This window comes from Rana temporaria, chromosome 2, assembly GCF_905171775.1.
Source record: "Rana temporaria chromosome 2, aRanTem1.1, whole genome shotgun sequence".
Taxonomy (NCBI): domain Eukaryota; kingdom Metazoa; phylum Chordata; class Amphibia; order Anura; family Ranidae; genus Rana; species Rana temporaria.
In genome coordinates, this window is record NC_053490.1 from 307,291,502 (window position 1) to 307,312,539 (window position 21,038).

General features: G+C 42.9%; 2 protein-coding genes across 4 annotated transcripts in view; both read right to left on the reverse strand.

Annotated features, from left to right (window-relative positions):
• Positions 1 to 1,044: 1,044 nt before the first annotated feature.
• LSM10 (LSM10, U7 small nuclear RNA associated) lies at positions 1,045 to 7,161 on the reverse strand. The gene is made up of 2 exons (XM_040337345.1): positions 7,000 to 7,161; positions 1,045 to 1,674 (listed from the first exon to the last, which is right to left on the reverse strand). The coding sequence occupies exon 2, from the start codon at positions 1,664 to 1,666 to the stop codon at positions 1,301 to 1,303; it is 366 nt and encodes a 121-aa protein (XP_040193279.1). The 5' UTR covers positions 1,667 to 1,674; positions 7,000 to 7,161; the 3' UTR covers positions 1,045 to 1,300.
• A 13,069-nt stretch (positions 7,162 to 20,230) lies between these two features.
• Positions 20,231 to 21,038, reverse strand: part of OSCP1 (organic solute carrier partner 1) — a 40,331-nt gene continuing 39,523 nt past the window's right edge. For all 3 annotated transcript variants that reach the window (XM_040337347.1, XM_040337346.1, XM_040337348.1), the window contains one exon: positions 20,231 to 20,615. In XM_040337347.1, coding sequence (XP_040193281.1) covers positions 20,519 to 20,615 — 97 coding nt within the window. In that variant the 3' untranslated portion in view covers positions 20,231 to 20,518. The remainder of the gene's footprint in view (positions 20,616 to 21,038) is intronic.

Consider the following 21,038-nt stretch of genomic DNA (forward strand, 5'->3'; position numbering starts at 1 on the left):
TCAAGGACTACCGGTAGGTATACAAAAGCCCCAACTGGTCCTGTCTCAACCTACTGCTAAAAAAAAAAAAAAAAAAATCTCCAAAGTCACATGATTTCTAGTGAGACTTTTGGTGCTACTTTGATTTGACTTTACATTCTCTGAACCAACGTCACATCAAATGTCAGACCAAAGTAGTGCAGGAATCTTTTCTGAAGTTGCAGCAACTTCTGTAGCATCAGTAGGAACAGCTCTCATAGAAAAAAAAACCTGAAATTTCAAATGTCCTGCAAGTCGGATCCCAAGTGGCAGAAGTGTGAAAGAAGACTTATAAAGGTGTTTTAAATAGAGTGGAGAGGGATTAGAACACCTGGCAGTTTTATTGCTGTCTGTGCCCCCGATTCACCCTCTATTTGTCCTGTTTACCTTTATGAAAGTGACAGTAAAATAAAATACCAAATTCTGAGTTGTCCCCAATAAAGTAATTGAGGAGAAATCTTCCAATGGGGACAGAAATTCCCCTATTTGCAGGGATTGCCTCTTACTTTCTGTTTTTATATGGGACAGGAAGTGAATTGAAATATCCACAATGGGACATAGGATGTCAAAAGTAAACCCTTACAGGGGTTATAATCCTCCCTTAAAAACTTAAAAAGTTTTCCCTATAGTTCTCACCAGCTGTGTTGCCCAACACAAGCACAAAATTATTTGCCTTCTGTGTTGTCGCTTCGGTTCACAACACACCAAATTGGTGTGCACTAAACAAACAAACAAAAAAGTAGGCCATGTTGCATTGTTGTGCAGCAATATCCAAACTAGTAAACACATCAAAGTGCTGCAACACATAAGAATTAATCGTTCCAAATAAAAAGTCAGCACAGTAATGCATTTTAACAAAGCATTGCAGTGCACACCAGTGTGCGCATGTGTGCTATACAAAACGCACTGGTGTAAACAAGTACAAATTCTGTTGTGTACCCCCTTGGACATGTCAGGTGCCACACGAGGCCCTCAGATTGACCACCACTGCTCTACTCATTTGCCATTAAGACACATACACAAAAAAATTGTTTATGCCATTTAATCACATTTCTCATACAATCGCACGCTACCATGTAGCAAAAAGAATCATATTTTCACAATAATTGCATAGTTTTACCAAAGTGATTTAAAAGATGTTTCCTTTAACAATATACAGGACGATCTTTATGCTCAGTAACCAGGTACTGTATTGTCTTTGTATTTCTTTTACACTACTTAGTAAAACGGCTAGATGATATACAGCAGCATGGTTATGTTCAACAGCAGGGTAAAGTGGGCATCATTTGTAATTCTTTGAAACAAATTCTTTTCTTCCCTTTCCACCAAATCCACGGATGCCTTGTATTTTCTTTAGCTGCTCTTCAATAGTTTGAATTATGTCCACCTCCTCTGGAATATGGATGTAGCGCACATTGCGTCCATTGATAAACAAGTCATCCAGCTTGGATTCCTTGCCCCGACGGTCTGTATAAGTGACCTTTTCTAAGCGTACATTCATAAAAGCATCTACATTTATAACTGAACCTTTAGCAGAACTTTCATCTCGCAGCTCCACAGTAGTGGTATATCCATGCAGTCCCTGTAAAAGGATGACTAGGCTATTTTCTGCAATAGTCCTCTCCTTTATTGAGTGGCTTACTTCCATTATGACACCTGCAAAGTAAAATACAATTTTTTTTTTTAAAGAAGTGAAAACATACTGCCCACACACAGTGAGGGGAGTACATGACATAAATAAGCACATTTGAGTCACGCATTAAAAAAGTTAGCAACTCTTCAAAACTGCAGCAGGACCTACATTTTTATGTGATGAAGTGCGTTACAGCCATTTCAGTTTAAATCAACTGCTCTGAGGTTTAAAGGGGTTGCAAGTCAAGGTTTTTCACTGTTATGCATTACGGTGAAAAACCTTCTGTAGTGCAGGATCCTCCCCTTTTACTTACCTGAAGTCTATCATTCCAGCGACTGGGACAAACACAGCAGCTCCAGCCACTGTCAAATCCAGTGACATGCGAGCTGGGGGGGGGGGGGGGGGTGGACGCAGCACTCGAGAGTGCCCCAATAGAAAGCAGCTCTCCGTGTGAGCAGGCAAGAAGAAAAGGAGGAGGAGCCAGGTGCGCCGCTGGGGGACCCCAGAAGAGAAAGATTGGGGCCTCTGAGTAAAACCCTTGCACAGAGGCAAGTATAACATGTTGGTTATTTAAAAAAAAAAAAACAATCTTTACAACTCCTTTAATGCTCTCACAGTCACACAGAAAAACTCCAGCAAGCACTCTTGCACGATCACCCCTCCTCTGTACAACAAAAAACACTCCATATAGATTCTAGAAGGACTGGGTTGTACATTACATTTGGATATCCTTTCCTGCAAGCATTATGCAAATATAAATTTCATTTCTGGATGAATACAGGGTTCTCTTTTAAGAGACTCTACAACTACTATAGTTCAACTGGTGTAAGCCCTACAGCTCCTGTTTGTGGAATGCTACCTCTCCATTATTAACTGTTCAGATTTTTGTGCATGTTCGGACACCTATTTTTAAAATCTTAGCTTTGGACAGCAGATCATGTCACAACCCCTTTTCTACTGTGCTACATCCAATTCTAATCAATGGATCAGCTGCCTTTTACCCTGGGCTGTTATAAATGAAAGTGAAACCTTCTAAAAGCTCATACACACAGTCAGACATCCAACAAAATTTCCCTTGGATTTTTTTCCTAATTGATTTGTCAGGCCACACCCATAGCATACACACAGTCAGACTTTTCTGCAAACTTTTCTAAAACTTTCCTAACATCACGTGTTTTTTTGCTATTTTCTGCTCTTTACCGCCACCCTTTGGTTAACTTCTGCTATTGTTTGTTGCTTTTAACATTGGTTCTGAGCATGCGTATTTGCACTTTGTCCAAAAGTTGGTTGGCTTGCTGTACACACGGTCAGACAAGGCAGCATCAGACTTTTGTTGCCGAAAAGTTGGTCCGTTTGCAGACCCAACTTTTTGTCGGATGAAACCCGAAAAGGTTGGTCCGATGGAGCGTACACACGGTCAGACAAATTAGAAAACTTGCAGATTTTCAAGTTGGTTGGCAAAAAGTGTGACCGTGTGTATGGGGCTATGCAGCTTATAAACCTTGTGATATTTCTGCACATAGCTTGAAGTGCTGTATTCCTCCCTTGAGCAGCAAAATGGCAGCAGGCCGTAAAAGAGACCCAGCTTGGGAATATTTACTAACCTGACAGGTAATTTTTCTAAATAGGAAACCTTCATTTTGTTTACAAATATTAAAGATTCCAACTACCAGAAAGAATGAGTCCTTACATTTAAAGAGCACCTGTCATTTCAGACCCATCATGGCATCGCCTGTTAGCGGTCATCCATTTACCTGCTGCTGCCTTGTCCCTCAACTTGTTGTGTCACTGCTTCATCACCAGCCGTCCCATTAAAGTGAATGGGACAGTTTGTGAGTCAACAGCGGGTCAGAGAAGGAGCTGCTGCATGACAGTTGCGCTTTAAAAATTAAATAAAAAAAATTATTTAAATGAGAGTCGATTTAAATTAGGGCCGAAACAACTAATCGATTATGAAATTAATCCATTACAATTTTCATAATCGATTAATCGGCCAGTAACATAATGGGGTTAACAAAAAAAAAAAAAAAAAAATTAGCCCTTTATAGTACAAAAAAGCAAATCGCTACTGTAAATATTACTTTCACTGTCCCACAGTAAAAAAATTAACCCCTTAGAGTAGCGATTATTTGCTCTTTGTACTAATTTTCGTTTTTTTTAACCCCATTATGTACATCTCAGGCCCGGGGTCACACCTCTGTTTTTTGGTGCTTTTTGCAGAAACACTACAGTTCATTTACATGTTTTCCTATGGGACACGTTCACATCCATGATTTTTTTTCAGCTGCTGCGTATTTGGAAAGGCAAGATTTAACGCAAAACTGTACTATTTTGTTTTTTTTGGTTCAATATACTTCAATGGAGAAGCTGCAGAAAGGCATGTAATGTGTTTTTGCGGCAATTTGTGTTTTGTAATCTGCCCAACAACAAATTGGCCAAAAAAAAAAAAAAATGCTAAGTTTTGTTTATTTTTTAGGCTATTATCCGATTAATCTAAACAATTGGCCAACTAATCGATTATGAAAATATTCGTTAGTTGCAGCCCTAATTTAAATCAAATCTAGCAGGGCTCTATGGAAAGATCTGAATGGAGAGTACGCGTCCAAACAAAAAGTGCATCACACTAACTGGCAAATTAGCAGCATCCTGCGTGCTAAAATGAGAGGTTTCAGCATAAGGGCAACCCATCTCAAGGTAGCTTTGTAGTGCGAGTTTGCACTGACTGGAGTTGATGGGGTGGCAAAAAACACATTGTGGAAATGAGCCCTGAGAGTGGACACTCTTTAACCCCTTCCCTTCAAATAGTTCAGGACTAAGGATGAGCTCTGGCGTGTTCGCATAGAACACGTGCAGAGCCCGCCAGGAAGTGTGCACGGCGCTGTGCTAATCACTGCCAGGGAGACATTTTACGATCCCTGCAGCCGAGCATCGGGACAATGTCTCCCTGGCTGTGATTAGCACAGCGCCGTGCACACTTCCTGGCGGGCTCTGCACGTGTTCTATGCGAACACGCTATGATCGGCCAGAGCGGCGATGATGTCATTCCTGCGCAAGCACGCGGGAGACATCAAACACGGCATTGCCGTGTTTAGCACGGCTATTGTTAGTGCGCCTGCGCGCCGTTGTCTACGGCGCATGCACCGTAGACAGCAGTGCCTGTCATTGGCGAATATCTCCTAAACCTGCAGGTAAGCCTTAAAGCGGGGGTTCACCCCCCAAAAAAAATTTTAACATTGCATTCAGCCGAGTTGTCAGAATGACAATCGGCTGTTTTTTGTATTTTATCCCCGTACATACCGTATTTTCACCGCCGCTTCCGGGTATGTCTTCTGCGGGACTGGGCGTTCCTAACTGATTGGCAGGCTTCCGACCGTCGCATACTGCGCGTCACGAGTTGCCAAAAGAAGCCGAACGTCGGTGCGCAGGCGCCGTATAGAGCCGACTCGCAGTCCGGCTTCTTTCGGCAACTCGTGACGCGCAGTATGCGACGGTCGGAAGCCTGTCAATCAGTTAGGAACGCCCAGCCCTGCAGAAGACATACCCTGAAGCGGCGGTGAAAATACGGTATGTACAGGGATAAAATAAAAAAAAACAGCCGATTGTCATTCTGACAACTCGGCTGAATGTAATGTTAAAACATTTTTTTTGGGTGAACGTCCGCTTTAATGTAGTCTTACCTGTAGGTGTAAATGACAACAGTAGGTGTAAATGATTTAAAGTGATTGTAAAGTCTGTTTTTTTCTCCTCTTTAAAAATAACAAACACATTCGGCCTCTTGCACATGAAACTCCTGTTTGAGCATCTACTTTTTCCAGACATTTTTTTTGTACGCATTTACGCACATTTTTACGTATATGCGTTTGTGCATTTTAACTTTATCTTAATCTTGCGTTCTCGTTCTGCACAATATGGAAATAGACATTTGTGCACATTCACTCGTATTTGCCCGCATGAGGTGTACATTTCTGACCAAAAAAGCAGATTTTTCCATATTTTTTTTTTAACTGAAGAATACACGCCACTTGTTTATGCGCCTGTGTATGATCTGTAATTTAGCTAAAATAAGCTGTGCTGAGCTTTTTCAAGCTGCAGTGTGTAAGAGGCCTTATACTTACCTGCTCTGTACAGTGGTTTTGCACAGAGCAGCCCAGATCCACTTCTCTGTGTCCCTCTTCTCATGGCCCCCCTCCCTCTTGTCGAGTGACCCCACAGCAAGCAGCTAGCCATGGGGGCACCTGAGCCGAGTCACTACTCCCTGTGTCCATTAAGACACATAGACCAGGTTTGGCCCAGCCCCCTCTTTCTCCTGATTGGATAACTGACAGCAGCGGGAGCCAATGGCACTGCTGCAGTGTCTCAGCCAATAAGGAGGAGAGTCCTGGATGGCTGAGGCACTTGTGGACATCGCTGGATAGAGATGGGGTTCAGGTAAGTATTGGGGGGGGGGGGGGTCTGCTGCACAGGTTTTTTTATATGAATGCACTAAGATAAAAAAAAAAAAAAAAAACTTCTGCCTTTACAACCACTTTAACCTCTAAACCCAATCCAAAACCCTAATATTAACCCCTAACCTAACAAAATAAACCCTCTTTGTTTTAATATATAAATATAAACAAACAAATATGCCTATACTTACCTGCTCTGTGTAACGATTTTGCACAGAGAAGTCCAGATCCTCTTCTTCTGCGGTCCCCTGCTGGCGCTCCAGGCTCCTCCTCTTCATCGGGTGCCCACACAGAGAGACACTTTCCATGGGGGCACCTGTGCGGGCTCACTCCCGAGTCCCGCTGCTGCGTCCGTCGTTGACACAGCCACGCCCCCTGGATTTGATTGCCAGCAGAAGAGTCAATGGCTCCTTCTGCTATCAATCTGTCCAATGAGGAATGAGATAGCGGCTGGAGATTCTGCGTTTGTGCATCTGGCTCAAGTAAGAAAAGGGGGGGGGGAGCTGCAGAACAAAAAGGTTTTTCCCCTTAATGCAATAATTCAACCTTGAGGGTTTACAACACCTTTAAATACACTACGCAATCCCTCAAAAATGTGCATGCCAAAAAAAACGCTCAGGCGTGAATTCAGCCTGTTTTGAGAGCCCATAAACAGTCACCCAGCAACACATACATGAGACATGTAGGCATTAGAGCCCATTCTTTTGCTGCTGCACATATGTGTTGGACAGTCATAAAGATTTCTTCTCATACAGGTTATGCATACAAGGAAGAGATCACTCTCGAGTGAGACAACCGTGACACTCCATCCTAAATAAAGAGATATGACTGCTTGTCTCAGCACAGAATGGAGTCTGTGGAAGGGACTAGCAGGCAGTGCGGTTATGTGTGCTGTGTGTTCACCTCCTGAGTGCAGCCTCCAATTACACTGTGTGATATGAACCCGCCACACGTCTCTCCTCTATCTTCTCTTCCCGCTTATCTACCGGGCAAATGACACAAAGAGCCACGTGATCGCTCTCTGCCGGGGAATGGTCACCTTCCGTGACTGACAGAGGAAAGGACCAATCACGTATGGCCCGGGGTTAGTCAGTGCATCTGCGCACTACTAAGCACAGTGTAGAGCGGGTGTTGTAGGCGGTGATGGAATCTGGGCTCCCATAGATAGACAGTACATAAAGGAAATCAAAGTGTGTTTGTCATTGTAGTAAAAATATATATATATATATATATATATATATATATATATATATATATATATATATATATATATATTAAAAGTAGTGGCACAATTCTATTGCCCCCCCTCAGAAAATTATCCATGATAGACTACTTTTCAGAACCATTTGGCAGATGCTGAGGAGGCAATATGTCGCCTGCTTTACGCTAGGTTCACACCTATGCGTTTTTGCGTGCCACATTTGCATGGGAACGGGCTGGCGTGCCTTCATTTCTGAAAAAAAAAAGTGCATGCACCTTTTCTAAAATGCGGCTGCTGTCAAAAAGACTATGCAATTTTCCCGCACACGCACTGCAATTTTTTATGCCATTCAGACGGTATGGCAGCCCCGATTGTTTCCTCAGAGCAGTGCGTTTTTACTCCGAGTGGTGGTGGTGGCGGGAATTGCTGCAATTCCCACAGCCACACACAGAAGAGTGAACCTAGTCCTAGCCTTAACCTTCAAAATGCCAAACATTTGTGCCCCAACCATATGCATTGCACGCAATTACAGAGCCATCACAGTACAGCCATATTCACTTAAATTGGTCCTGTTTGACGGGCCGTACCGCCTGCCAAATGCAACATGTGGTTTAACTTTTGCCCCAAAGCATCGTAGCCGCAGCATGGGTACAGCCCTAAGCAGCTGCCTTTGCTTTTTTTTTTTTTTAGGTGGGTAGTCGGTCCTAATATTACTGCCCCCAGCTGTCCATGTGAATAAGCCCCTCAGGCAGGGCTGTCTTAATGAGAGGGCACACCTGGGCACTGCCCAGGGGCCCCAGCTACATTGGGGGGCCCCTGCACTTTCCACAAAGCAGCTTGTCCTTGAGCCCATGCTGCCCAAAATTTGGGGCACCATGATGGCACTGAGAGTGATAGATGCACAGGGGAGGCAGTCTGCCTCCTACCTACTTGATGTCTGTTTACCTGCACTGTCATCATTGTAGTGGCCCCAGAGCATTACTTTGCCCAGGGGCCAATTATGCCATTAAAACTGCCCTGCCCTCAGGTGTATGGCTATTTTAACAGTTTGGGTCCTAAATACCTATGACTCATAGTAACCTGTTATAGGGCTCTTTTACACCAGCCTGATCTGAAACAGTGTGTGCGTTTAGATGTGTTGGTACATGCATTCCATTAGGGCACCCCATTCATTTGCCAAAGCACCAGAATGGACCAAAACTCGTGCATGCAGCATTTTAAGCAGCACACATTAATACCACACCATAATGGTGCAAACAGGCCCCCCACTGTGTGTAACAGCTGAGCAGCCTGTTAAAGTATAGTACTGTGATCATTGCATTGTTGTTCACAACATACATTGTCCAAATGTGTACTGCATTGTCCAAAATGGTGCGGGTCTGGTGTATCTTGGATTATTTCAAATAAATGTGCTACCTTACCGCAACTCTGTTGCTATACAAAATATTTTATAGAAACATACAAGAGTGATAGCAGAAAAAGAACAAGTGGTCCATCGAGTCTTCCCTATTTTTTTTTTTTCCATTTATAGATATATATATATTTTATTTTTTACTTTTTTTTATCTGAGTATAGATCTATGTTTGTCCCAAGCATGTTGAACCACTTAAAGAGGAAGTAAAAAAAAAAAAAAAAAGACAACCTGCGAGACAAAGGCAAAGGCATAATGAGCTAGTATGCATATCATACTAGCTCATTATGAAGTACTTATCTGAGATCGAAGCCCCCTCAGCAGTCATCGTTCGCCTCCTCCGACGCCGCCATAATACCCGGAGCGACTTTCAGGTATTGTGACTGGCCGGAGCAGCGAAGACGTCACTCCCGTGCATGCGCGCGGGAGCCGCCACCAACAGCATGATGCGCCGTAGACTTTGGTGCCGCTATTCTTTGCAAATATCTCCTAAACCTTTAGGTGACATCACTTCCGATTTTTTATTCTGCCGTATGAGAATTTTCGTGACTTTAGTAAACTCATCAGATTCGACGTGAGAATAGCATACAAAAAAAAACAAACGATCATTCGTCCGATAATCGGATCGTGTGTACCGGGCATTAATCTAGGCTTACCTTTAGGTTAACGTGGCTGTAAAGGGTTTACAACCACTTTAAAGTGATTGTAAAGCCTAACATTTTTTTACTTTAACGCATGCCTTTTATTAAGGTAAAAAATGTTTAGGCGTCAGCATCGCCCCCTCATTCCCACTTTTACTTACCTGAGCCCTCATTGGATCCAGCGCCGTGCACGTCTGCAGGTCTTCTCCCCCCCCCCCCCCCTTCCGGGTCTCGCTGGCTTTGCTGGGGCACTGGGACGCTTTAACTGACATTTGCGCGGTCGTGCGACGTGGCTCCCAAACAAAATTGACGTCCTTTTTTCCCCACAAATAGAGCTTTCTTTTGGTGGTATTTGATCACCTCTACGGTTTTTATTTTTTGCGCTATAAACCAAAAAAAGCGACAATTTAAAAAAAAAATATTTTTTTTTACTTGTTGCTATAATAAATATCCCAATTTTTTTTTAAAAAAAACTATTTTTTTTCTCAGTTAAGGCCGATACGTATTTTTCGACGTATTTTTGTAAAAAAATTAAAATCGCAATAAGCGACTGGTTTGCGCAAAATTTATAGCGCCTACAAAATAGGGGACAGAATTATGATTTTTTACTAGTAATGGCGTCGATCTGTGATTTTTATTGGGACTGCGATATTGCGGCGGACGTATCGGACACTTTTGACACAAATTTGGGACCATTCACATTTATACAGCGATCAGTGCTATAAAAATGCACTAATTACTGTATAAATGTGACTGGCAGGGAAGGGGTTAACACTAGGGGGTGAGGAAGGGGTTAAATGTGTATCCTGGGTGTGTTCTAACTGTGTGGGGGGAGGGGGGTGACTGGGGGAGGTGACCGATGCTGTGTCTCTATGTACAAGGGACACAGATCGGTCTCCTCTCCTCTGACAGCACGTGGAGCTCTGTGTTTACACACAGAGCTCCACGTCCCTACTGTGTAACCGACGATCGCGTGTACCCGGCGGACATCGTGGCCGCCAGGTACACGCATCGGCTTCCCAGCGATGCGTCGGGACAGTGTTTACCCGCTGCGCGCCCCCCAGAGGCGCGCGCGGGTAATGCACTTCAAATGACGTCCAAAGACGTCCAGGTGGCACCTGAGAGCCGCGCTGTTGACGTCTTTTGTCAATAGCGCGGGTCTCAAGTGGTTAAAGGCAGTGAGGTGGAGGCCTGAGTCCCGCTGTCTGTGTCAATGGACGCAGCAGCAGGGCTTGGGAACTAGCATGCACAAGTACCACTTCCCATGGGGGCACTGCACAGAGGGGAGGGGCCAGGGGCACCAGTGGGGAACCCGAATAGAGGAGGTTCGTGGCCGCTCTGTGCACTTCCATTGCACAAAGAAGATAAGTATAGGCATGTTTTTTTTTTTATGTTTACCTTTGCAATCACTTTAAGCTCCGTAAGGTTTTATCCCTTTCATTACCAGAGCAGTTTTTGCTATTCAGCACGGCTCCACTTTAACTTGCAATTGCGTGGTCATGCAACACTGTACCCAGATGAAATTTATATCATTTTGTTTCCACACAAATAGAAATTATTTTGGTGGTATTTGATTGCCACAAACTAGCGGGTAGGGTTTACAATGATCAGCTTTTATTTCTATATGAAAAACGTTTATCCCAAAAGGAAAAAAACTGTCGTAACTGCCTAAAAAGTGTTAGCTGGAGTTTTGCTTCATTTTATCGGTGTGTCTAAGCTAGGGGTGTCCAAACTTTTTTCAAAGAGGGCCAGATTTGATGAAGTAAACATGCTCGAGGGCCGACTATTTTGCCTGACATTCTTTGATCGATTAAAATTCGTGTTTGTCCGAGCACTAATACACGGTCCAACCAGAATTCTCTTGCCTTTGTGGCTGTGTGTGGTGAAGAGATGAGCTTGGGCATGTTATTTGGATATACTGTATATATTTATTTTGTGGCCCCAATGAATCCCAGAGCGCTGCTCAGGACCAAGGATGAGCTTGAGCGTGTTATTTGGATATACCGTATTTATCGGCGTATAACACGCACAGGCTCACCATTGCCATGAATGCAGCCTCACCATTGCCATGAATGCAGCCTCACCATTGCCATGAATGCAGCCTCACCATTGCCATGAATGAAGCCTCACCAATGCCATGAATGAAGCCTCACCAATGCCATGAATGAAGCCTCACCAATGCCATGAATGCAGCCTCACCATTGCCATGAATGCAGCCTCACCATTGCCATGAATGCAGCCTCACCATTGCAATCAGTGCAGCCTTACCATTGCAACAAATGCAGCCTTAGCATTGCCATCAGTGCAGCCTGATCGATGCCCATCTGCAGCCTTGGAGGGCAGAGGGGGGGGGGCGGGACAAGTGCCGACAGATTACAAACAGGAGAATCTCTTGTTTACTCTGTGGCCTCTTTAATACAAAGTCCCGCCTCCTATGATAGACAGAACAGTCGTCCAATGGTATCCCAGGAGACAGGACTTCCAATAGAGATGCTGCTGAATAAACAGGAGATTCTCTTCATGTAATCTGACGGCACTCGTCCTTCCCCCTTCCTGTCCCCTCCAAGGCAGCACCGATAAATACCTGGGGGCCACAAACAATATATATATCCAAATCCCCAGGGGGGCCATATTAAATGGACAGGGGGGCCGGACTTTGGACATGCCTGGTCTAAGCCTAGGTTCACATTGGAGCGGGTTAGAAAATGTGCGGATTTAGCTGAACTCGCACAAATCCCCCCCCCCCCCCCGAATTTGTCAAAAGTAGTACAGGATCTACTGAAGCATTCTTTAAACAAACTTGTTTTGTAAATGTTTGCTAAATCTGAAACCAAATTAGATATGTTATCATTGCACACAATCAATATTGGATCTCTGAGCTCCAGCTAAAATATTAGTAAAAATCTGTCGTGAAATTTCTGCCCTCTGGTGGTGCTTTAGAATAAAGCACTTACTATTTCCTTAGCCTTACCAATCAACATGAAAAACAGTGACAGAATAATACTGTCACCATGTGCAGCTTAAAAAAAATAGGGCGATCCCCGCTGAGCAAGTGGAGGTTCACGGGGTGGATCATCACTAATCCGCCCCGTGTGAAAGGGCCCTTTAGCTGTTTTGACAAAAACAATGTAAAGTATATACAAATTAAAGCGGAGTTCCACCCAGGAAAACAACATTTGGCCAAAAGTACTAAAAAAATTAAATAAAATAAAAGTGAAAAAAAAAAAAAATTTATACTCACCCGAAATACCTGTTGCTATGCGGAAGTCCGTAATCTGCCTCTTCGGCACCGCGGAATGTTTTCTTCTTCTTCTTCTCCTAGTGAATGGGGCGCGCTGCTTTCTGGGAACTGTGTGTGTTCTCAGAGAGCAGCCGCCCATTCACAAGCCGGCACGAGACTCACACAGGCGTAGTAGGAAATGGGCAGTGAAGCCGTAAGGCTTCACTGCCTGTTTCCCCTAGTGTGAATGGCGGCGCGGGACCTGCATCGATCGTGGGATCGGCATCGGGGGGGCCATCAGCGCACATAGGACAAGGTAAGTGTCCTTAGTAAATGTCAGCAGCTACACTGTTAGTAGCTGCTGACTTAAAAAAAAAATAATAATTGCGGGTGGAATCCCGCTTTAATTTATATTGTACAGCTTTACACTAAACAATATCCTTCTTCTCCAAAAAATAATCCATACACATCCACTACTTAAAGGCACCTGTAATCCGCCTCCTTGCAACATCTTCCATGAGCTCCCGAACCTCTACCTTTCCCCCTACGTTTGTTTACAACAAGCAACGCACATTAGTTGTGGTCATGTGCACTGCTCTATGACACACTACACACCCCATAGTTTAGTCCATGGCCCCTAAGGCTATGTTTCTAAATGGAGTGGGACCAGAGAACGAACGTAGCCACCCTCCTACAGGAAGTTATATCACGACAGAAAAAAAGGAATTTGAAGTTTTGCAATCTTGGAGTGGGGCGTTAAAGAAGAGTGTTATAAATAAAAAACAAATGCAAGCAGGCAGTTTTTATATTGTAGAAGAAATAGGGTATGGCTGTTTTGTAATTAAAGCTTCTTACCTGCCTGCTTGCAAACTTTTTAACACTGCACATTGAGTTGCATATGTGTATAGTTCAGTGTACATTCTTGGCTCAAAAGTTATGTTATCCTGGTCAGCTAATCATGATGGTCAAAGATGTCCAACGCAGAAGACGACGGGGTGAAGATGTTGGCTCCTGGCTAGGGATCTTGCAATTGTTGAATCTCTGGAGGAGAGAGGAGCATCAACTGATGGTGCATCCATGGGCGTCCGCTGAAATTTTTCAGGGGGGGGGGGGCACTTCCGCAGTGGCGATACACATTTAACCCTTTCTTCAACCACTAGCAGGGGTTAAAAGGGAATAACGCAGCTAAAACGATGGTGAAGCGGCACTTTCCCAATAACGCGGCCAGTTGGCAGTGTGAAATAGCTCTTGAGATAATTTAGCTTCAATCCATGCCCATATAAATATAGCATAGAGAATGTACAGACCCCCCCTTCAGCACAAAAACCTCCATTCAGCACAGACCCCCCTTTCTGCACAGACCCCTCCATTCAGCACAGATGGACCCCCATTCAGCACAAACCCCCCCTTCAGCAAAAGACGGACCTCCCCTCCCCCCATCCCATTCAGTACCTCAGATCAGCCATCAGCACAGCCGGGTCACATCATGGTTCCCTCCCCCTGTGTACACATAAACACTGTAAGGAGAGGCGGCTTCACTCTGCTCGCTGTGTCTGTGTGACATCCGGCCCGGGACCGCTCAGACAACCCGCGGCCGCAAGACTTTTCAACACCTTCTCGATTTTCCAGGGGGGGTCAATTGCCCCCCCTTGCCCTATGGAGCAGACGCCCATGGGTACATCTGGATTGTTATAAAAGGGGACTGCACAGTCCTATAGGAGTGTAATGGCATTATTCTTTATGGTATATTGGTTTCACTTGCTTGTTATATTGCAATACCCTGTTACTCTTTATTCCATATGCAGGCATTCAGTGAACCTGATAAATATATCTGTCGTTTTTATAATCAGTTTAATTGGTAACTTAAAGAGGAGGTCTGCCCAAAAAAATAACAATTAAATAATAGAACACCTACCTGTTCTGGAGTCCAGCGATGACGGCACCGCAGCTGATGTTTCCATCAGCTGTCAGGTGCTGCCACCCCCATTGTGGGTAAGGGAATCCAGCAGTGTAGCCTTACAGCTTCACGCCGGGAATCCTACTGCACATGCGCAAGGCCCCGCTCCTCTCTCCTTCTGGCCCGGCGACAGCGGGAGGAGGAGGAAGACCCGTGGTGACGGCCGCCATGGGCCGCGGGGGGGGGTGGGGGGCGAACTCCCAGATGTGGGAACATGATATCTGTCAAAGACAAGTATCCTGTCCCCCCCTCCCCCCGAAAGGTGGCAATTGTGGCACCAGAGGGGGGAGGAGACATATCAGCGGAAGTTCCACTTTTGGGTGGAATTCCGCTTTAAAGTAGAACTATAGGCAATTATTTTTTTCATTTTGGATAGAGTAAAGCCTCGTGCACACGATCAGATTTTCAGACGACTGTTCGTCCGTTTTTTGTTGCATGCTAGTGTCATGTCGAAAATTAAGTGGTTACTCACAATACGAAAATTCTCATATGATAGAACACAACTTCAGAAGTGACGTAATGTGTTAAATAGTTTTTTATGTATCCTTTAATTTCTGAACATGCGTAGTCTTGCTCTTACGATTTTTTTTAGACGAAAACCGTATTAAATAAACGAAAATTGGACGTTGAGTTCACATCCGACAAATTTGTTTTTAGTCTTCACATACAGCTTTTGTTGGATGAAAAATCTTAATAGTCTGTCAAATGTGCTATACTAGCAATTCGAAAATCGGCAGATCGTTTGTCGGACGAAATTTTACTTCCGATTTTCGTATTGTGTGTACAGGCCTCTAGGGATGAAGCTGAAGTTAGCTTCTTATTCGGCCAGCTTCTTATTCGCATGCAGAAGTTGGCTCCTTATTCGGCCAGCTTCTTATTCAGGTTGGATCTTTATTCACAAAAGTGATTATTTACTAAAAAATCATCTGCAATGTTTATAATAAAATTGTGAACTTTAACAACAATTCTTTCTCCCTAAATGCCATGTATTTAAAGGGGGAATTCTGAATAAATATATGAAAACCTTCTTGGCTCACCCAAATTCCACTTGTTTTATATTCATTGGGCATCCTACTATATAGTTCAGTTTGGTCCGAGCCAAGTGATGGAAATCATAAAATATGGCACCAAGCTTATCACCCATGCATTTCAAAGGGAAATTCTGAATAAGGAACCAAGCTATTCCTATATGAAATCCATCTAGGCTCACCCAAATTGCACTTGTTTTATACTCATTGGGTATTCTTCTATTAGTTAAAGTTCAATATGGCCCAAGCCAAGTTATATAAATTCAAAAATATAGCACCAAACATGGCATCATGACAGCCATGCATTTCAATGGGAAATTCTGAATAAGGAACCAAGATATTCCTATATGAAGACCACTTTGACTCAACCATATTCCACTTGTTTTATACTCATTGTGCATCCCACTATATAGGAAAGTTCCATTTGGCCCAAGCCAAGTGATATAAATCCTAAACTATGACACCAAACTTGTTACCCTGTCACCCATGCATTTCAATAGGAAATTCTGAATAAAAAAAATCAAGCTACTCCTATATGAAAACCAACTTGGCTCACCCAAATTCCACTTGTTTATACTCATTGGGCATCCTACTATATAGGAAAGTTCAATTTGGCCCGAGCCAAATTATATAAATCCTAAAATAAGGCACCTTTCAAGTCGCGTTGTGATTCATACTCAAGTCGGGTTTAATTTGCCTCCCAAAGTCGCGCTCAAAGTCGTGTTGCCCCTGCGTGAATGGGCTCTAAAGGAACATGGGACCTCTGAACACAGTAGTGTTTGGTATACTTCATTAAACACATCACAAAATTTCCAGAGCTGCCTAATAAACTACTTTAAAAACCTGTCTAGTGTGTTTTTATTTTTGACACTTTTTTCACCAGGTGAATGGGTAGGGGTAAGATATACCCCATACTCATTCACATAGGGCGGGGGGACTGGGATCTGGGGGCCCCCTTATTAAAGGGGGCTCCCAGATTCCGATAAGCCCCCCGCCCGCAAACCCCGACAACCAGCGGCCAGGGTTGTCGGGAAGAGGCCCTTGTCCCCCATCAACATGGGGATAAGGTACTTTGGGTGGGGGGCCGCAGGGTGCCCCCCTGCCCCAAAGCACCCACCTCCCATGTTGAGGGCATGCCGCCTGGTACGGTTCAGGAGGGGAGGCGCTCGCTCGTCCCCATCCCCTTTCCTGATCGGCCGGTCTGCATGCTCTGATAAGGGTCTGGTATGGATTTGGGGGGAACCCCTACGCCGTTTTTTCGGCGTGGAGGGTTCCCCTTGAAATCCCTACCAGACCTAAGGGCCTGGTATGCCTGGGGAACCCATGCCGTTTTTTTATTAAAAATTTGGTGTGAAGTTCCCCTTCCTGGAGGTGACCTCAAGTCGCGTTGTAAGTCGCGCTGAAGTCGCGTTGTGATTCATACTCAAGTCGTGTTCAATTTGCCTCCCAAAGTCGCGCTCAAAGTCGTGTTGCCCCTGTGTGAATGGGCTCTAAAGGAACATGGGCCCTCTGAACACAGTAGTGTTTGGTATACTTCATTAAACACATCACAAAATTTCCAAATTTAGCTGCATAGAGCATATTTCTACTGAAATTATGTGTATTATGCAAGATGCACAGATATACAGTATGAGATAATGTACATGAACAACCAGACAGGGCTTTCTTTTTTTTTTTTTTTTAATACCAATATGCTTTGCTTATGGGGCTCTATATATTTTATTCAAAGCTGGCAACCTCCTAGTAAACTAGTTCAAAATCTTTTCCGCTTCAAAATCTATCAAAATGATATTTCAGCAAACTTACAATGTGGCATGTAATAAGTGGAGGATCGCCCAGGCTGCTTGCAAGTGGCCTGGGAGAGCCTACACTTGTTACATGCAACATTTTCTCCCCTTTCCTTCTATGGTGGCAGTTGGGGTACCAATATGGCAGTTCTGTGCATTATGACAATGTTCCCAACAGAGGTCTACGTTTTATGGCATTCTGGGTGGACATCGTGGCCTATCAAGCCTATCTAAGTTTTTTTACATTAACTATAAAAGGTCTTTGATTGTGAAGTGTAGAAAATAATCATGTAACAATTCTGAATTCTTAAAGAGGTTATTTATGTTGCAGAGTGGTACTATATATATATATATATATATATATATATATATATATATCCCTAAGGAAGATATAAATTGACCTGTTCGAAACAGGTTTAATAACTGCAGCCTAAAAAACAGCTATTATTCAAAGCTACAGTATAGGACTATAGGGTTTGACAAGCAAATAGTTGGGAATACCGCTTTGGTTTATGCAATGGTATACATGCTATCTAAAGCTCATTGACTCTCATACTCAAGTATGATTGAAAAAAAGAATACTAAATAATGTTTTTATGAGATTTTTTTTTTAATATGAAAAAATAAAAAATGCAAAGTTTTAAATAGTGATTTTGTCGGTACTGATTGCCCTTAAAGTCCCAACAATAAGAGGAAGTTTGCAACATGGTGTCTAATTAAGGGATGCTGGCAATCACACCCTCAGTCATACAAACAAAAGGTTGTATGTACCAGTGACAGTTTGACATTATGCTTAATAAAATGGCTATAAAACGATCATCAAATTCAGCTAAGGTAAGCAACGATTCCCAATGACTGTCTGAGAGTGCAGTCCATCCATCCCTCTCCCACTCTGCTGCAATGCTGAATATTACAGGAGGCCGATATTGACATAAAGCAAGTTGTATGTAAAAATGCATTGAGTGATTTCATATGTATAAAATTAATGTATATTAATCAAATGCTACTTTTCTAAAATATTTGCCTGCCATTTGTTTTTAAGCCTTACATACTGATAAATTCCTCAAATTAAAAAAAGTATGTGTGCGTATATATATTGTGACAGGAAGTCGGGTAAATCTGTGGGTGTTGTCACAGACGGGACATACATTTCTGCCTTGTTTAGACAATACACCAATTGTTATTAGGCGTCGGCTGCAGAAGTAGCCAGAAAAGGTTTAGGGCGTTGGAAAACTTCAGCTGTTCAGAATGAGGCAATTAAGGCCTCTATAAGTAATCCAGAGGATTACCACTGATTTGCTGCATCCTGAGGCTTTTTGAGTGAAGGAGAGCAGTAGCTGAAAGTCTTCTGAGGCGGTGAGGAGGTGATTGATTTTTCTGTGTGATAAAAATCAAAAGACTATTGTTTTTCTGCTGTATGACCAGCAGTGTCTGCCCAGCACTAGGCTGTGCCAGACTCCCTAGATAGGTTCCTGTGTGGTGAAGGTAGACGCCCCAAGTGGCCAGGGTTTATTTTATGTTTGATTTTGTTTATGCTGTTTGGATGCTTGCACTTGTTTTCAGCAAGATGGAAGAATAAAGCAACATTTTTGTTTTCAACCGTCTTTGACTGCCTGTCTGTATAAATTCAGTGTGTAGTGAACCCATCCAGGGGGTCACACACACCGCTACCGAGCTAACCCCTTACAATATATATATATATATATATATAATCTACATATACACACACACACACACACACACTTTTCATTTAATTGAAAACACTTGAATACCGTTTAGTAAATACCACAATTATGTTTCATTTTAGATGCATACCAAACCTCAATTTTTCATTTTTCCATGCTCTGCTATTACAAGTAATTGCATAAAAATCCCCAAGGTTGAATTATAGCAGTGGAAGTCTCAGAGGTTCCTTACTGCAGTTGTTCATGTAAATAATATTTCACCCAAGCCCTTGCTAAGCGGTTACTTTGTTTGCTTGAAGATCAGGCTGGAGAGCCTAGGGCAGTGATGGCGAACCTTGGCACCCCAGATGTTTTCGAACTAGATTTCCCATGATTCTCAACTACACTACAGAGTGGATGAGCATCATGGGAAATGTAGTTCCAAAACCTCTGGGGTGCCAAGGTTCACCATCACTGGCCTAGGGGCTCAGGAATTTAAAAGTTGGTTGTATTGTTAGGCATTAATATCCATTTGTATGCTAATAGAAAATGTGCGTTTAGCCTCCTATTAAAAATATATTTCTTATTGGTGAAAATGTTGTATGCATGTTCAGTCAAACTCATGCCATGCTGGAAAATACATGACAATACTCATCGAAAAATGCTCGTCGAGAAAAATGCTCTGGAGCATACACACGATCGTTTTTCACGACCAATTTAAAAATATAATTTTTCTCGTCATGAAAAACGGTCAAGTGTACGCGGCATTAGGACTGGTAAGCTGCAACATATTACTTTTTTGTGCTTTAATCGAATATATAAAAATGTTGACACTTACTAGCAGTGTACAGAGCTGGTCTTACACCTTACTTCTCTATTGGTCCAGTTCCATGATGGATAACTGCATTGGGCACTCAGTACTGTCTCACCAGCAACCATCTCAGCTAATCCCAAATTTCATTCATAATTCATAACCCTGCACGGAATTCCCTTTTCAATTTGATACTACTATTTCTGGCTGTCTGTGGTTAAGCACATACTGTACATTGCTGCCAAATAAGCAGAAAGCCTATTAGAGTGACTAATATCTGTCAGAAAGTATTATAAAGAAGACTGCCTAACCCACTCAACCCACAAATAAATATGGTAGATGTTCTCATAATATGATGTGATGTGCATAACTTGATACAGATCTCTCTGTGAATCACAATTAAAGAAAGAAAAGTAAAATGTCCAGAGAGAATATATTCATAGACATACATATATACACATTAATATTACAAATGTTACAAATATAAAAGTGACCTGTCACTTTATTTTTATACAAGCTGCAGTGTATGTTTTTTTGTCTGAATTATTACCATTACATGAAATGGAGCAATTTCTGTTGTTTTCACATGATAAAGTCACCATCCCAGTATTTGAGAAATATATATTATTATATTAATATTGGACTAGACAGAAATAAAAAAAAAAAAAGCTTATTTTTTTCATCACAGTCCATCCATTAGCGCTAGGAGATCATCTCCTTTGCTGGTATTCTGTACCAATGTCTCCTCAGATCGAAACGCTCCCATAATGCGAGAAAGCTCTTTATTTCTCTCCTGGTCCTGGAGAAGCAAAATGGAAAATGTGTTTAATACTGATATGACAACTATAAAAGCATTCCATCTCCTAAAATGTACCTGGAATTCCTTGCTTACTGTGGTCATACCTTTTTTATTCAAACCTCCTCTGGCACAGTTATAAAGTACTTTTATGTGCTCTATAAATGTCATTTACTCAAGGCTCTAAAAGCAGCTGATGGAAGGGGCAACTCTAAGGCCCCGTACACACGAGAGGATCTATCCGCTGGAATTTATCCGCGGATCACTTTCAGCGGATAGATCCGCATGCTAAGAAATCGATCCGCTGGAATCCAGTCCAGCGGATTGATCCAATGGTCTGTACAGACTCACCGGATCAATCCGTCCGATTCCCTCCCTCGCATGCGTCGTAATGATTCGACGCATGCGTGGAAGTCCTTATATTAC